Source organism: Hypomesus transpacificus, chromosome 13 (genome assembly GCF_021917145.1).
Source record: "Hypomesus transpacificus isolate Combined female chromosome 13, fHypTra1, whole genome shotgun sequence".
In the NCBI taxonomy this organism is placed as follows: Eukaryota; Metazoa; Chordata; class Actinopteri; order Osmeriformes; family Osmeridae; genus Hypomesus; species Hypomesus transpacificus.
This window is the reverse complement of record NC_061072.1, coordinates 5,672,548-5,687,498: the sequence shown is the minus strand read 5'-3', so window position 1 is coordinate 5,687,498 and position 14,951 is coordinate 5,672,548. Positions and strand designations below refer to the sequence as shown.

Sequence of the window (14,951 nt, the reverse complement as noted above, 5' to 3'; positions counted from 1 at the left end):
TTTCATGCACCCAAATGTTCTAGACCCAAATTGTCTTGAAACTGTCTGCCAGCCAATGACTGCTGGAACACCTTTGCAATAGAGCATTGTTAAAAAAGCGATATGTCTGAACTAACCTGAGTGTAGGTGTCCTCTATATTTATATCCACAACGATCATGAGGAAAATGGCAATGGGGACACCAAAGTCACCAATCAAGCGACGGACCTGAAATAGAAAGTAGAGCATGGTTTGCAATCTTTCAACACAAACTCCATGTAAAGTGTTTAGCTTCACTATAAAATACAAGTGCAAGGATTATGTTTGCTGACCTTTCCAGGCAAGAAGGTTCCATTCTTGAACTGTCTCAGAAAAAAGGCAATGAAGAAGCAACCTAACATGAGGCACATGGAGAGGAGAGCGGTGTTGGGGTAGGCTCGGTTGATGATGTTGGTAATAGTCGTAGTGTTCCCTGTACTGTTGTCAAAGATGTGGTCATGGATGACCACAGGGTGCCAGGGGTTTTCAATTGTTTTATTTAGATGATCATAGTTCAGGATCAGTGGGTGGGTATTGAATGTCTAAAAAATAATACAAATATTGTAGTTTTAGATATATAACATATATTTAGATATGCATCATGTGGTTTTAACTGATGGCTGAAGGCCAAGTTACATGTACTGGAAAGACCATCGTGATTACAGAACTCACATTCCTTTGAATATCAACAGTCCTCCACATAAATATCACCACAAATATCAGCATCAACAGTGAGGTGAACTCCTAGTATGCAGTTAACTTGGGACCCCCACTACAATGCTCTATAGTTCCACAAGGCATTGTACGTTCCTGCATACTTGTCATGTCAATTTACGTGTTATTGAACACTTGAGGTCAGTTGAAATCAGCCTTAAGCCAGCGACAGATTGATCCAATACTTTTTTCATATGAATTTTGTAATGATAATTATGAACTATGAATGATCGGAAATTAAGGTACAATAAAAACATACCCTGCCCAGCTTGGCGAAGGTCTCATAGATAAAGATGAGGGAGATGAGGATGGAGAAGATCTCTTGGGTGAAGCGTGAGATAAAGCGGACCAGAAAGCTGCCTTCAAAGGCTACGATTATTGTCACAATGATCACCAGCCACACACCTACCCAAACGCGCCCCACAATGTACTCTATTTCCTGTGATTTACAAAACTGGATGGGGAATGAAGTTTATGTTAGTCTGTGGCTGAATTACTTCTCAATTGAAACCATGAACATTACAATATAGAGTTATTATTAACATATAGGACATGGATGGAGCAAATCTTCTGAGACTTACATTTAACTAATTTAATGCAGCACATGGATTGTCAGTTAAAAAGTCAAAATGTAGTTTTTTTGGCATCACTCACAGCAAAGAATGCTTCCTCAAAAACAAGCAGTGGACCAGAGAAGCCAATGACCAAGACAGGCTGGGCAGCTACAAAGCAGAAGATGATTCCCTGGATGCTGGTAGAAATTAGGAGCTCTGAGACCCCCATCATGTTGTCCACCTTATCAGCTGTAGGAGGGGTGGAAAAGGGTGGAGGGAGGGGGTAAGGGGTGTGTTTACAGACCTATACGTACATGGCGGGTATGGAATAACATGCTCACTGCTTATGTGCCACATGCGGACAGCCTACTGTGCAGGAGCTTTGAAATATCCATGTCTAATTGGTCTAACATACTTATACAGTCCCCAAAACTTGAGATATTGTCAACGTTTGAGTCTGTTTTACTGACAGTAAAATACTGACACAGCCCCCCCAAAAAAGACAAATGCACTTATACATTGAGATTGCATTGAAATATACCACCTGCGAGTCTGTAAAAAATTGTGAGAATGTGGCAATGCTTACAGAATCAAACAATGTGAATATTTACATAATGTACTGGTATATGCATCACATACAATTGTATTCTCTACATGTTCATGGTAAACACATAACCCACACAAGCAAACACAAGAAAAAGATTGCAACAGTACCAAGCAGTCCCCCAAAGGTGATGGCAGGGGACAGGGCAGCAAAGTAGATGAAAATGACAGCAGCAAGGACTTGGGCATTGAGTGCATCTGTTATGTCACTCATGTAATACTGGTAGCGTCGTTTCACATCTCGTATCATTCCACCAAAAGGCTGACCAGTACGAGCAAGAGGATCCTCAGACGGCGTCACAAATCGTTTAGATACTGGGAAGACAAATTTCACAAATATTTACACATTAGCATTGTATATCAGATTTCTTTTTTAACAAATAGTTCTAATGGATTACATTGAGAATTGCTCATGTTTTTAATCCCCTGCTGATTTTGTACATTTGCCCAATGACAAATAAAGTAATAGTCTATAATTTTAATGAAAGGTTTATTTGAACAGTGGGAGAACAGAGACAGAATAACAAAAATGAATCCAGAAAAACTGTCAAAAAAAAAATCAGAAATTTCTAAATTGTTAATAATAGATTTCCATTTGAATGAGTGGAATATGTATTGGACCCCCTCTCAAGAGTGTGCTGCTAATCTCAATTTGTTATCTGTATGAAAGACACTTGTCCACAGAAGCGATAAATCAATTAGATTTTAAACTCTCCACCATGGCCAATACCAAAGAGCTGTCCAAGAATGTCAGGAACAATATTGTAGACATACACAAGGCTGGAATGGGCTACAAGACCAATTCAGAAAAACTATTGTCAACATTTTTATAAATTGATTTGCATTTTAATGAGTGAAATAAGTACCTCTGCAAAACATGACTTAGTACTTGGTGGCAAAACCTTTGTTGCCAATCACAGAGGTCAGATGTTTCTTGTAGTTGGTCACCAGGTTTGCACACATCTCAGGAGGGATTTTGTCCCACTCCTCTTTGCAGATCTTCTCCAAGTCATTAAGGTTTTGAGACTGACGTTTGACAACTCAAACCTTCAGCTCCCTGCTAAGCCACTCCAAGGCCATAATGTGCTACTTCTTGGGCAACTCCTTTATTGCCTTGGCCGTGTGTTTTGGGTCATTGTCATGCTGGAATACCCATCCACGTCCCATTTTCAATACCCTGGCTGAGGGAAGGAGGTTCTCACCCAAGATCTGACGGTATATGGCACCGTCCATCATCCCTTTGATGCAGTGAAGTTGTCCTGTCCCCTTAGCAGAAAAACACCCCAAAGCATAATGTTTCCACCTCTGTGTTTGATGGTGGGGATGGTGTTCTTGGGGTCAAAGGCAGCATTCTATCTCCTCCAAAAATGGCAAGTTTGAGTTGATACCAAAGAGCTCAATTTTGGTCTCATCTGACCACAACACTTTCACCCAGTTCTCCTCTGAATCATTCAGATGTTCATTGGCAAAAGTCAGACGGGCCTGTACATGTCCTTTCTTGAGCAGGGGGACCTTGCGGGCGCTGCGGTATTTCAGTCCTTCACAGCGTAGTGTGTTACCAATTGTTTTCTTGGTGACCATGGTCCCAACTGTCTTGATCATTGACAAGATCCTCCCGTGTAGTTCTGGGCTGATTCCTCACCGTTCTCATGATCTTTGCAACTCCACAAGGTGAGATCTTGCATGGAGCCCCAGATCGAGGGAGATTGACCGTTCTTCAGTATTTCTTCCATTTGCGAATAATCACACCAATTGTTTGCACCTTCTCACCAAGCTGCTTGGCGATGGTCTTGTAGCTCATTCCAGCCTTGTGTAGGTCTACAATATTGTCCCTGACATTCTTGGACAGCTCTTTGGTCTTGGCTATGGTGGAGAGTATAGAAAATTCCACTCATTAAAATGAAAATCAATTTATAACAATTTTGACATGCGTTTTTCTGGATTTATTTTTGTTATTCTGTCTCTCACTGTTCAAATAAACCTACCATTAAAATTATAGGCTGATTATTTCTTTGTCAGTGGGCAAACCTACAAAATCAGCAGGGGAGCAGATTTGTTTTTCGGTCACTGTATTTCAGTGCATGTGCATCTACAGTAGCTTGTGGCTTGTTGACTAATATGGCTTAGAATGTGAATGTCCAAACCAAATGCAATAGGTTATATTGGTGGAAAAGGGTTGATAAACATCTAACGTCTGCGAGGCTGGATGTCCAGACGAAGGGTTGGCTCCGAGGGACGGAGTCTGTCCTGCAGCAGCTTCTTCTGAAAGCTGATGATCGAGGAGAGCATTGCTTCGTCTCGGATTTCTGTAGGTGGAATCACGATGCTGCAGTCCATGAAGTCAGCTACAGCCTCAGTCAACTCATGGTTACTCTGTGCCTGGAACGCCCTTTGGTTGAACACCTTGGGTGAAGTGAAGAAAGGAAGGTATTTTTCTACATAATTTCAGATATTAGAGATCTACACGTGTTATCAATAACTGTAGCCCGTTACGGTTATAAATTGGGACAGGGTAAATTTTAGAACATGGGTCTTTCAGTGTACATTGGTTTACCCTTAGAACACTACCATATGCCTATCAAAAAGCAAATTGCTACTGTCCTTTTATATTTTTTATGCCACCTCAGGTGTGTTTTGCAAAAGTTCTGCAAAGTTCGGAGTAGGAGAAACTATAGAATATATCCTGTGATAGGTATTTATCTTACCTGCGAATGTGTAAAATATTTGTGTTAGCATTGCCTCAGATTATCAGATCTGATTAACCCTATAAATCAAATTAAATTTAGGAAATGGAATGTGCATAGGCAGTGACATGTGCAGCAACAAGGAGCAGATTTTGAAGTTGTATATTCATAAAATATGAAGCTGTTTTAGTGGAGGACAAATAACTTAGATAACTGGGACCTTGGTATGTCCGGGGAAACAAGAATTTGCTTTTCATGTTGTGGGCTGACAAATATTCATTACACTTTGGAAAACACATGCAGGGTTGTTTGTTTATAGGATTTGTGACAGGGATAGTATGTTTCAAGAGGACAGGAGAAGTGGGGAGAGAGAGAAGGGGGATGACATGCAGTAAAGGTCCTAGGCCAGATTCAAGCCCAGGCCACCATGGTGAGGCCTCAGCCTACATGTTGTGCATCTTAGGCCAGACAAGACTCCTTTGTGTCTACTTTCCTATATACATACAGCCCAGAATTCAAAAGGGTTTTACCCTGAAATTTGGTGTTTGGGGGGTGTTAGTTAACTGAATTCAGTGCCAACACCGGTCATGGTCATTTATTTTGTAATGTATTTATGTATCTATATATTTGTGTTCTATTCATGTCTGCATCCACTCCTTAGTTCTGTGTGTTAGATCCATGATAGGTTATCAAGATGCTATAGGCATTGGGGTTTGTTTGTTATTTGTCACAGTTTATGAGTGACAGTAATATCGGGCGGTGTGAATGGGAAGCAAACACTATTCTTGTGGATGTTTAACGCTTTGCTGTCAATAAGCAGAATTGTTCAAGCAAGGGTAGAGGCTATATATTTATAAGCTCTCTTAAGTGTTTTAAAAACCACATTATTGTTTAATTAATATATATGTTAAAATATAACTAATACCAATAGACATAATTAGCCCTTGTGTGGTTTTAAGGTCATTATTTTTTCAACCTGTGTATAATGGTGTACAAACTCAAAACATTCATCCTAGACCTAAAACTTGTCATCATAAATCCTACATCAAATCTCCAAAGCATGGCATTTCAAAAACCTTTCGTTAAAGATTAGGATTTGTAATATACTGTTTATAATGACAGTGGATAAAGGTGAGAAATATGTGGTCTGTACTGTTCAGTGCTAATCATTTCTAACGCTGTGTGTCCACTACAATTACTACCAATTAGAACAGCTATAATAGCCTGGCTCTGCCCTCCTACGTACTTCCGCTCATTTGGATTTTGCTTCTGTACTAGGTCTGGGATGTCGGTTTTCAGAGAACGCTTGCGATTGGTTATGGCAAATCAGAGTGGCTCTTGGCGAATCCAATAGTTTTAAACTTCAACAAAGGACCCGCCTTCAAGGAAGTTAACGTTTGTCAATCGAAAGATCCCAGACCCTCTGTACAAATGAAATGTACGAGGGTCTGGTTAGGACCAGGCTACAGCTATAAGGCTGGCATGCTATCTCTGTCACCACTCATACCATCATCTGCACTACAGCTTGTTTTTCTCCAGGTACACCACAAGGTTTGCCTATGATCTAGTGCAGTTGCTTTGGTCTGAGGATAACCACGCCCCTCTCATTAGCATGTAGGATTGGAAATAAATACAGCACAGAAATAAATGTGGCATTAGGAAATAATTCCATGAAATAAATAAATGCACCTGCCTACATCCAGTCTATGCTCCAGCCTTACACCCCCACCCGCCACCTTCGCTCTTCTTCTGACAACCATCTGGTGGTCCCACCTATCAAGAGCGCCCACTCCCAACCATACCTGTCAACATTGGAATACCAAAATCCGGGAGATTTTTTTTTGGGGGGGGGGGGGATTGTCGATGCGGCTTGCTGAATAATACAAATATGTTTGTAAATATGTAAATTGTGTGTAGGTCTACATTCATTTGTCAACTGCATAAAAAAGAAAAGAAAAAAAAGGCTAACCTAACAGTGCGTTCACACTGCAGCGACGCGATGCGAGCGACAACATGTTTTCCATTCATTTATGAATCTATGAAGCCAGGCGAATCGCTTGCGTGGTGCATTGTGGGTAGCGACGCGACAGAGGTGAGATTTTCTCAACTTTATGCAAATGAGGAGCGATTTTTGCTAGAGATGGCCAATCGGAGTGTTTTCTTGTTTCTCCTAACGTAGCAACCATGGCAAACATTTCTAGCTTTCTAGGTTTCAAGGTGGAGGAGAAACCAATAGTTTGTGGGGCTGCTTACCCAGTCCTGTACGATACATAGCTGTATTTGTACAGAGATGTTCATATAAAAAAAACAATGCATGGCGCAAGGTTGCCGAAGTTGTTGGTGCTTGTACTTTATAATTCAATCTAGTGACATTACGTATCTTCGTTCTGTAGTAACTACTGTAGCTAAACTTGCTAGCCCGGCTGGAACTCCCTATCGTATCGACAGATTAGCAGAGACTGAGTAATATAAGAAAACGTTTTTTACACGTCAACGTGTATGTCTTTAAACAGTTTTGTATTTTGTATACAAGTTGTATTTTGATCGATGTTACGAGTACGTAAACCCAAGTCTGCACACTTGGCCATTACAACTACAACAGTGACTTTAGAAAACTACATTCTACATTAATCTGTTTGAAACGCCCCCGAGCGAGGTGAACTGTGGGAAGGCGAGCGATGGCAAGCGATTCGCGTCGCTGCAGTGTCAACCCACTGTTATAGTTATATACTAGCCTTACGATGTCATACTCATAATTCTAGTCAGAATATGAGTCTGATACTGCTCTATTGGGCTGTGATTATGGGGTGTGTTTCAACCGAACCAGGAAAAAAATGCCTCTTCGATCAATTGGATATAGCTAGAACTAATCAGAGCACTGTAGTATGACCATAACGTAGACCATCGGGACCAGCTGATACATTCAACTTTTATCGGGTCCCGTAAGAAGGACGGAAAAAACATATTTTTGATCGACAAATGCCTTTGTCTGAGCTCCTTTCCTGGAGCCTGGAGGTGATGCCGCACAGGCAATGACTCGCCACATTATTTCATTACTTTCCCGCTAGAACTTTGTATTCACGGGCAAAATATTAGAAATATTATGCAAAATAGCGATGGCGTCATCTAGCGACTTCTAGCGACTTTTGGGAGGGCTAACAGCTACTTTCCTTACAGAATAGTTGGCAACACTGGTGCCTTGTGATTTCATGTACTGCAGAACATCATTTTTCCCACCGCTGCGATATCGGCATGACACACTTTGCAGAAGGCGTTGTCGATGCGGCTTGCTGATTAGACATTAAATTCCTGGGACTGGGAGTAAAAATAGGCCCTGGACTTTGATCCAGACTGGCCCACCAGAACCGGTCCCCTATACGCCACCACAGCGAGCGCCCTGCTAACATATGCAACTTATGTGCCTGATGTGATGCTAGGGACTTCAACGCAAAATGCGAGCGCGCATAGCGCGTGAGCGAATTTTCTGTGGCTGATTTGAGCAAAAACGTTTTTGAGGCTTTATGTAAAACAAACAAACATAGCCGCCTTTTCAATTGGTAAAACATTATCCAGTGAAGGTAATGACGTTTACGTTTATTGGCCTGGTTTTCCATCTTTATATTGTCTCTACTAGCTAGCTTTCTATATGTCAGTGTCACTGTTGTGTGCATAGACGTTCATTTGGAATAGACCAACCGTCCTAGGGGAAAGGGGGGCCGGCCAACCGTGTTGCTGGCCAACCGTGTCGCTCGATCTTCTGCTGAAATTTGAATTAGTATTAAAAAGATATAAGGCTAGCGAATTATAAGGCAACCAGAAGTGCTTCGGCCCATCGGGAATTCTCCAGGTGCTCCCAATGGCCAGTCCACTACTGTGTAGCCTACTGTTAATTTGCAGCTATATATTTTTTTTTTGCCGTAGCACCACCTGAGACTTTTGCCATTTCTACAAGTGATTTTGTATCAAAAATCAACCATGTATTTTTCAAATTCTCCCGCCTACCTGCGGAGATCAACAGCGCAACTGGGTTGTAGGTTGCGGCAGAGAATATAGACGGGCTCTGGTTGCGGTCACAAATGGGTTGACAAATGTATGATAGCCTATGTATTATGTGAGTAGGATGCGTTTCATACAAGATCTGGCAACTGGACAACATTGAAATAATATATTGATGTGAATATTTATATAATAAGGTTTGGCCATACAAATTACGGGAGTTTCACGGGAGCAATGACAAAACAGGAGGGGGCGGGAGATGGGTGTGAAATACGGGAGACTCTCGGGGAAAACGGGAGTGTTGACAGGTATGCTCCCAACCCAAGCTCTTCTCCTGTCTGGTCTGTACTAGCACTGTAACACTGCACTGTAAAGTAAAGTACAAAAAAAGGGAAAAAAACGAAACCTGTAATTATTACTTGTGAACGAATATCATTCACATCATACTAAACCTAGTCACGCGAAAGTGAACTAAACTAATCCTTTCTGTTTCCTCTTCTGAGCCTCTGCAGGTCACGTGAAAAATGATCCAAAGATCCGTATCCGGAGACCCAGTCAAAATGAACGAATCATTTCTTTTTTTGCTAGCTACCAGTACTAAGCTTATGCAGGTCACGTGAAAAACGGTCCAAAGATCTATATCCGAAGACCCAGTCAAAATTAACTAATCGTTTCTGTTTTTGCTAGCTACCAGTACTGAACCTATGCAGGTCACGTGAAAAACGATCCAAAGCCTAGTACCCGGCAAGGTGCGTTATGGGATCGGCGGCACTGGCTACTAGACTACACATTCACTGTTTTTGACGTGATTTAACATAATATTTTGATCGAACGAGATGCAATAAAGTACTCACATTAAGGAAAGTTAGGACTGCGTTCTTAACGTGATATACATTTTTTGTTGACATTTTCCAGGGCCCCTTACATGTCATGTGCCCCTGAGGTCTCATGTATAAAGGATTGCGCGGCTTTCATACCAGAAGATGGCGTACGGCCAAAACTCGAAAAGTACCTACGTACAGAAATATTCACATGTATAAAACCGGTCGTACGCCAGGTCCTGCGCACCTTTCCTTTATAAATCACAATCAACGTGAGATTGACCGCACGTGAACGAGCCACTGACCCCGCCTTGCCTCCTCCCATAAATTAATATGCAGATGGACTATAAATGCGCTCCAGAGGTCATTTCGTTGTCTGAATGACCGTATTTCTTCGAAGAAACGCCGCCCTCGAAGAAACGCTGCACCAAAAATGAACGTTAAACACTGCGGTGACTGTGAGATCGAGGTTCTGACAACAGAGGTGGAGGCGAGAAAATGTGTCCTGTTTGGTGGCCTGTCATCTGGTATTAGTGACAAAAGAAAGTCGGCAGAGTGGAAAACTGTCACTATTTGCGCCCTTTCTTGTTTTTAACCTGCAGCACTTTGAGATTTAGCTAAATGAAAAGTGCATTACAAATAAAATTATCATTATTATTATAGGGCCATCAATGCTGTGGGTTCAGAGAACCGGACCATGGCAGAAATGAAGAAGAAATGGTCCGATATAAAACTTTAAATGAAGAAACGAGTGGTGGCGCATCGCAACAGCATGGCAGTTAGCGTGACATGCATTTCCTGAGTGATTTTGTTGTTCATTTGACAGCCTCAAGTTTAACAGAAGTTATTAAGTGGTGGCGGTATAAACAGAAGGCTATATAGCATTTCCCGTTTTGGGTTTTGGCATTTTGATGTGATCATCCACATTGATGATCAAACTTTGATTTTTATGTTTTTTGAATAGTCAACGTCTACGGCAAGCTTTTTGTGCGTACGCAACGTTTATACATGAGGGCCCTGGACAAGTGCCCAGTTGCCTTAATGGTTGATCCGGCCTTGTACTTAAGAAAGATTTGTTGGATCCGATGTTAGTTTATTTCCACCAGGAGCACAATTACACTTATTAAAGGACTTGTTGCACTTGTTAGTTAGTTGTAACTGAGTTAACTACTTGTACTCTCTGTAAATTATATATATTTATATATATACATTACTGTACTTAAGTCTTGGGCACCCAAGATTTTTTACATAAATAATGACTTATACTGTATTTCTTCAATGAAATGCTACAGCTTTTCTTGAATGACATGTTTCGATGAGGGCGGTGTGTACACGAAGGCAGCTTTTATTATTAATATTTAATTCGTAATTAACAACAACACAGGAACTGTCTGTACTCCCCACCTGCTTCAAGAGGACCACCATCATCCCTGTGCCCAAAAACACCAAGGTCACATGTCTGAACGACTATCGCCCAATAGCACTGACCTCTGTCATCATGAAGTGCTTAGAGCGGCTAGTCAAATCATTCATCTGCTCCTCGCTGCCCCCCACACTGGACCCTATGCAGTTTGCATACCGGTCCAACAGGTCTACAGATGATGCCATCGCTCTGACTATGCACACCGCTCTCTCCCACCTGGACAAGGGTAATACATATGTGAGGATGCTGTTCATTGACTACAGCTCTGCATTCAACACCATCATCCCCTCCAGACTGGTCTCCAAGCTTGTGGACCTGGGACTAAGCACCTCCCTCTGCAAGTGGATCTTCCACTTCCTGACGGGGATGCCACAGGTGGTGAGAATCGGTGACCGCACCTCATCTGTACTGATCACCAACACAGGCACCCCCCAGGGCTGTGTGCTCAGCCCTCTCCTGTTCTCCTTGTTCACCCACGACTGTGCGGCAATGCACAGCTCCAACCTCCTCGTTAAGTTTGCTGACGACACAACCATCGTGGGCCTCATCTCTGACAGTGACGAGTCAGCCTACAGAGAGGAGGTTGACACCCTGACAGCATGGTGTCAGGACAACAACCTCTCTCTTAACATCAGCAAGACCAAGGAGATGATTGTGGACTATAGGAGGCGGCAGGAGGAGGAGCATGCACCCCTACTCATCAATGGATCGGAAGTGGAGAAGGTCAGCTGCTTCAAGTTCCTCGGGGTGAACATCAGCAATTACCTCACCTGGTCTGTTCACACGGACAAGGTGGTCAAAGCGGCCTGTAAGCGCCTCTTCTTCCTGAGGAGACTGAAGAAGTTTGGTATGGACTCAGTCATCCTCACTAACTTTTACAGATGCACTATAGAGAGCATTCTGACTGGTTGTATCACAGTGTGGTATGGGAGCTGGCATCATCGGCAGGAGGCTCCCAGCCCTACAGGACACCTACCACACACGTTGCCTAAGGAAAGCTGGCAGGATTCTAAGAGACTGTTCCCACCCATCCTTCAGTCTCTTTACCCCGTTGCCTTCTGGCAGGTGTTACCGCAGCATCCGTTCGCGCACAAGCAGTCTGGACAACAGTTTCTACCCAAGGGTCATCAGGCTTCTCAATGGACACTGATATGGACATTGTTTTACTGCACACTAGTCACTTATACACTGTCACTTTCAGCTACTGGTTGCTCTTTCAGTAACATTGCACTACTGTACCTCACTATACCTCGCCACCAGGCTCCTGTTTGGTCATTGAAATAGTCAATGATCTGCAAATGTGCGCTATTGTACTGTACTCCACTTAGGTTAGAATAGGTTATAGGGTTGAAACAGGTTTTTAGTGCATTAGGGTTACTATAGCGTACTATTTATTGTTATCTGTAATTTAGGAAGTGTTAGGGTTAGTGTAGTCGTTTATTTATTGCTATCTGTATTTTTGGGAAGTTTCACTTATCTAAGCTTAGCATAGATGTAAATTTGTTCTGTGTAATTATATGTTATGTTATGCCAGGTGCTTGCGTTGTCTTGTCTTAAGAATTTCAGTGCCCAGTCTAACCTTGTGTTGTTCTGTGTACCTGACAAATAAAAAAAAAGACTTGGAATTGCGCAAAGCAGTTTATTAATTAGTAGGCGACATCTCTGGTGTCTCGTCGGTAAGGAGGCAGATGAGGATACTTATAGTGATGCAGAAAGTTTTGTACCGTACCTATTTGTAGTAAAAATACATTAGAATTATAGTAAATCTAAATTTAATGTTGCAAAATTTTTTCGTTTAAGTGTATCAGATTTGAATGCAACATTTAATCAAAGAAATATATGTAATATATTCTTTTTATTTGTGCAGCAGTATAAAAGTGCAATTTTGCAAAACCTTATGTAAATTTTTTTTTTTTATTATTTCTTAAAGCATTTTTCTTAAACTTTTTTAAAATTTGTATTGTGCCTAAGACTTTTGCACAGTAATGTATATATATATATATATTGTTGCTTACTTTCCAATAGGTACACTCTTGCACTTTTGAGGTTCGTGTTTTTTTAATTTGTAATTTGTTTAACAACATGCTCTTTTGTTTCTTCCCATTGGCACTTATTTGCTTATCACAATGTATGCTTCATGTTTTGGCTACCCGCAATGATTTTGGGGCTATCTCATTGTTTATGATCATTGACCTATGCACTTTTTGTAAAGCTCTTTCTTGGAAGTCGCTTTGGATAAAAGCGTCTGCTAAATGAATACATGTAAATGTGGCATTAGGAAATAAAAGTCCCATTACATAAATATTGTCTTTTGAAAAACGTCCTTTTGAAATAAGTACATGCATTTATATATTTATTTAGGTAAATGGACTCAGCTATATGTTTATATGATGCAATATTTATATATTTATAGCCATCTTTTTTTCAGGGTTTATTTCATAGCCATATTTATTCATGTATGTATTAACCCATTTATTTACCTATTTATTTAATTGAACTAATTATTATTAAATTATTTAATAATTATTCAATTTTGATTCAAACGACATTCCATATATTGCAGCCACTTATTTTAATGGTGCAGTTCAAACCCTTCTGCCTTTCAGAAGCGTCCCAGACATGACCCTCCGCGCAGCTTTGCCAAAGATAAGTAGCTTTTTTTTAAATGTTGACAGAGTTTGCTTCCAAGCCGTAAGGTAAAATAAAAAATAAAAGTGCCTGTTCCATAAAATGAGTTTACCAAATAAAGTAACTGACAGGCCTGGCTTAAATTCGCTTTTTGGAACATGGCCCTGGTCACTTCAAAGTAAAAACACAGTGTGCATTAAAACACTGTGTGCATTAAAACACTGTGTGCAGATTCATCATAATTCACTTTACTACAAGTTTCGCGATGGACAAACTCCTATCACACATGTTGTATTTGTATTATGTAGCACAGTATGGATAGACTGGCATGAAAGGACTGTCTGGGGGACTGGCAGTAATTGCTTTATAGGTACAGCTGCCGTTCGGCATTAATTGACCCTCAGCGGCGTGGGAATGCGGCCATGGAGAGGAGAAAAGGGAGGGGTCCCCAAAGCTGCGCTGCAGCAGAGAGAGAGGACCCAGTCGTCCACTGGTACGCTGCATCTCGTTGGGTGACCAAGGGGAACATACAAGAGAACGTGTAAACCCTTGGACTCAGTACAAAAGCACCACACCAGATTTTCATAGTTAGCCTTCGCATGGTCGGCAAGCTGGGTGAGTGCAAACAGTGGCCCATTGTGACATTTTGGTCAGCCCACTGCTGACCGAACAGACTTCTTGTTACCTGTTTATCTGTCTACTGCTTGGCACAGTTTGTGGTTGGCACTGTGTGGAAGAGTCCCTCACTCTCTGGGCCAGTCCTCCCACTGACTCCTTACAGCACCCCTTCCTCAGGTCACCAAGTACCATACCTGCGTGTATAATTCACCTTTATAACATTGCTCCTTGTGTGACTTGGGTTGATTTGTCTTAAACATGTGTGCCATTAACTGGATGAATTGTTATAAGAGAAATATTGAATGTGACGTTTTAAAGTGTGCAGTGGACCTCACCCTTAGTACGGAAAGGTCAGAGGGGAGGGAGATGTTTGGCCAAAGTGGTAATGTAAGACATTATGAAGGATTGGGCAGTATGTTGAATAAAGATGTTGTAGTTTTTCCACCTGAGATGTGTATCTCTCATATCCAGCATGGTTAGACACGTTTTTAGATACGTCAGCTTCGAAACAATACACGATTCCATGAGTCTGAAACAATTTGGTGCAATTTGGTTTGAAAGTGAAATGACTCAGATTCAGTTTAATTTTCTACATTCATGTGCGAGATGAATTAATTTAAAACTGTATAATAAAAAAAAAAAAATGAATCGAAAGCGATGTACAGGGAGAGATTTGAACCTGTGACCTCTAGATCTGTTAGGGCGGTGTTACAACTTTAGCAATAGCATCTGCTTGACACTTTTTTGGAAACTAACTAGCGAATGCTGCAGATGTTTGGCCTACTGCCGTCCATTTTCTGTATAGGAAGTGTTCCAGTATCAATAAATGTTATATAGTTGAAGCCATGTTTACAGTAAGTAATTACTGTTGATCTATTTGTCAGCATGTGAAA

General features: G+C 41.3%; 1 protein-coding gene across 2 annotated transcripts in view; it reads right to left on the bottom strand.

The window, feature by feature from the left end:
* slc4a1b (solute carrier family 4 member 1b (Diego blood group)) overlaps positions 1-14,951 on the bottom strand; it is a 36,985-nt gene that overhangs the window by 5,632 nt on the left and 16,402 nt on the right. For both annotated transcript variants that reach the window (XM_047031934.1, XM_047031936.1), the window contains 6 exons: positions 4,081-4,291; positions 2,000-2,203; positions 1,386-1,534; positions 991-1,185; positions 311-559; positions 117-206 (listed from right to left, as the gene is read on the bottom strand). In XM_047031934.1, coding sequence (XP_046887890.1) covers positions 117-206; positions 311-559; positions 991-1,185; positions 1,386-1,534; positions 2,000-2,203; positions 4,081-4,291 — 1,098 coding nt within the window. The remainder of the gene's footprint in view (positions 1-116; positions 207-310; positions 560-990; positions 1,186-1,385; positions 1,535-1,999; positions 2,204-4,080; positions 4,292-14,951) is intronic.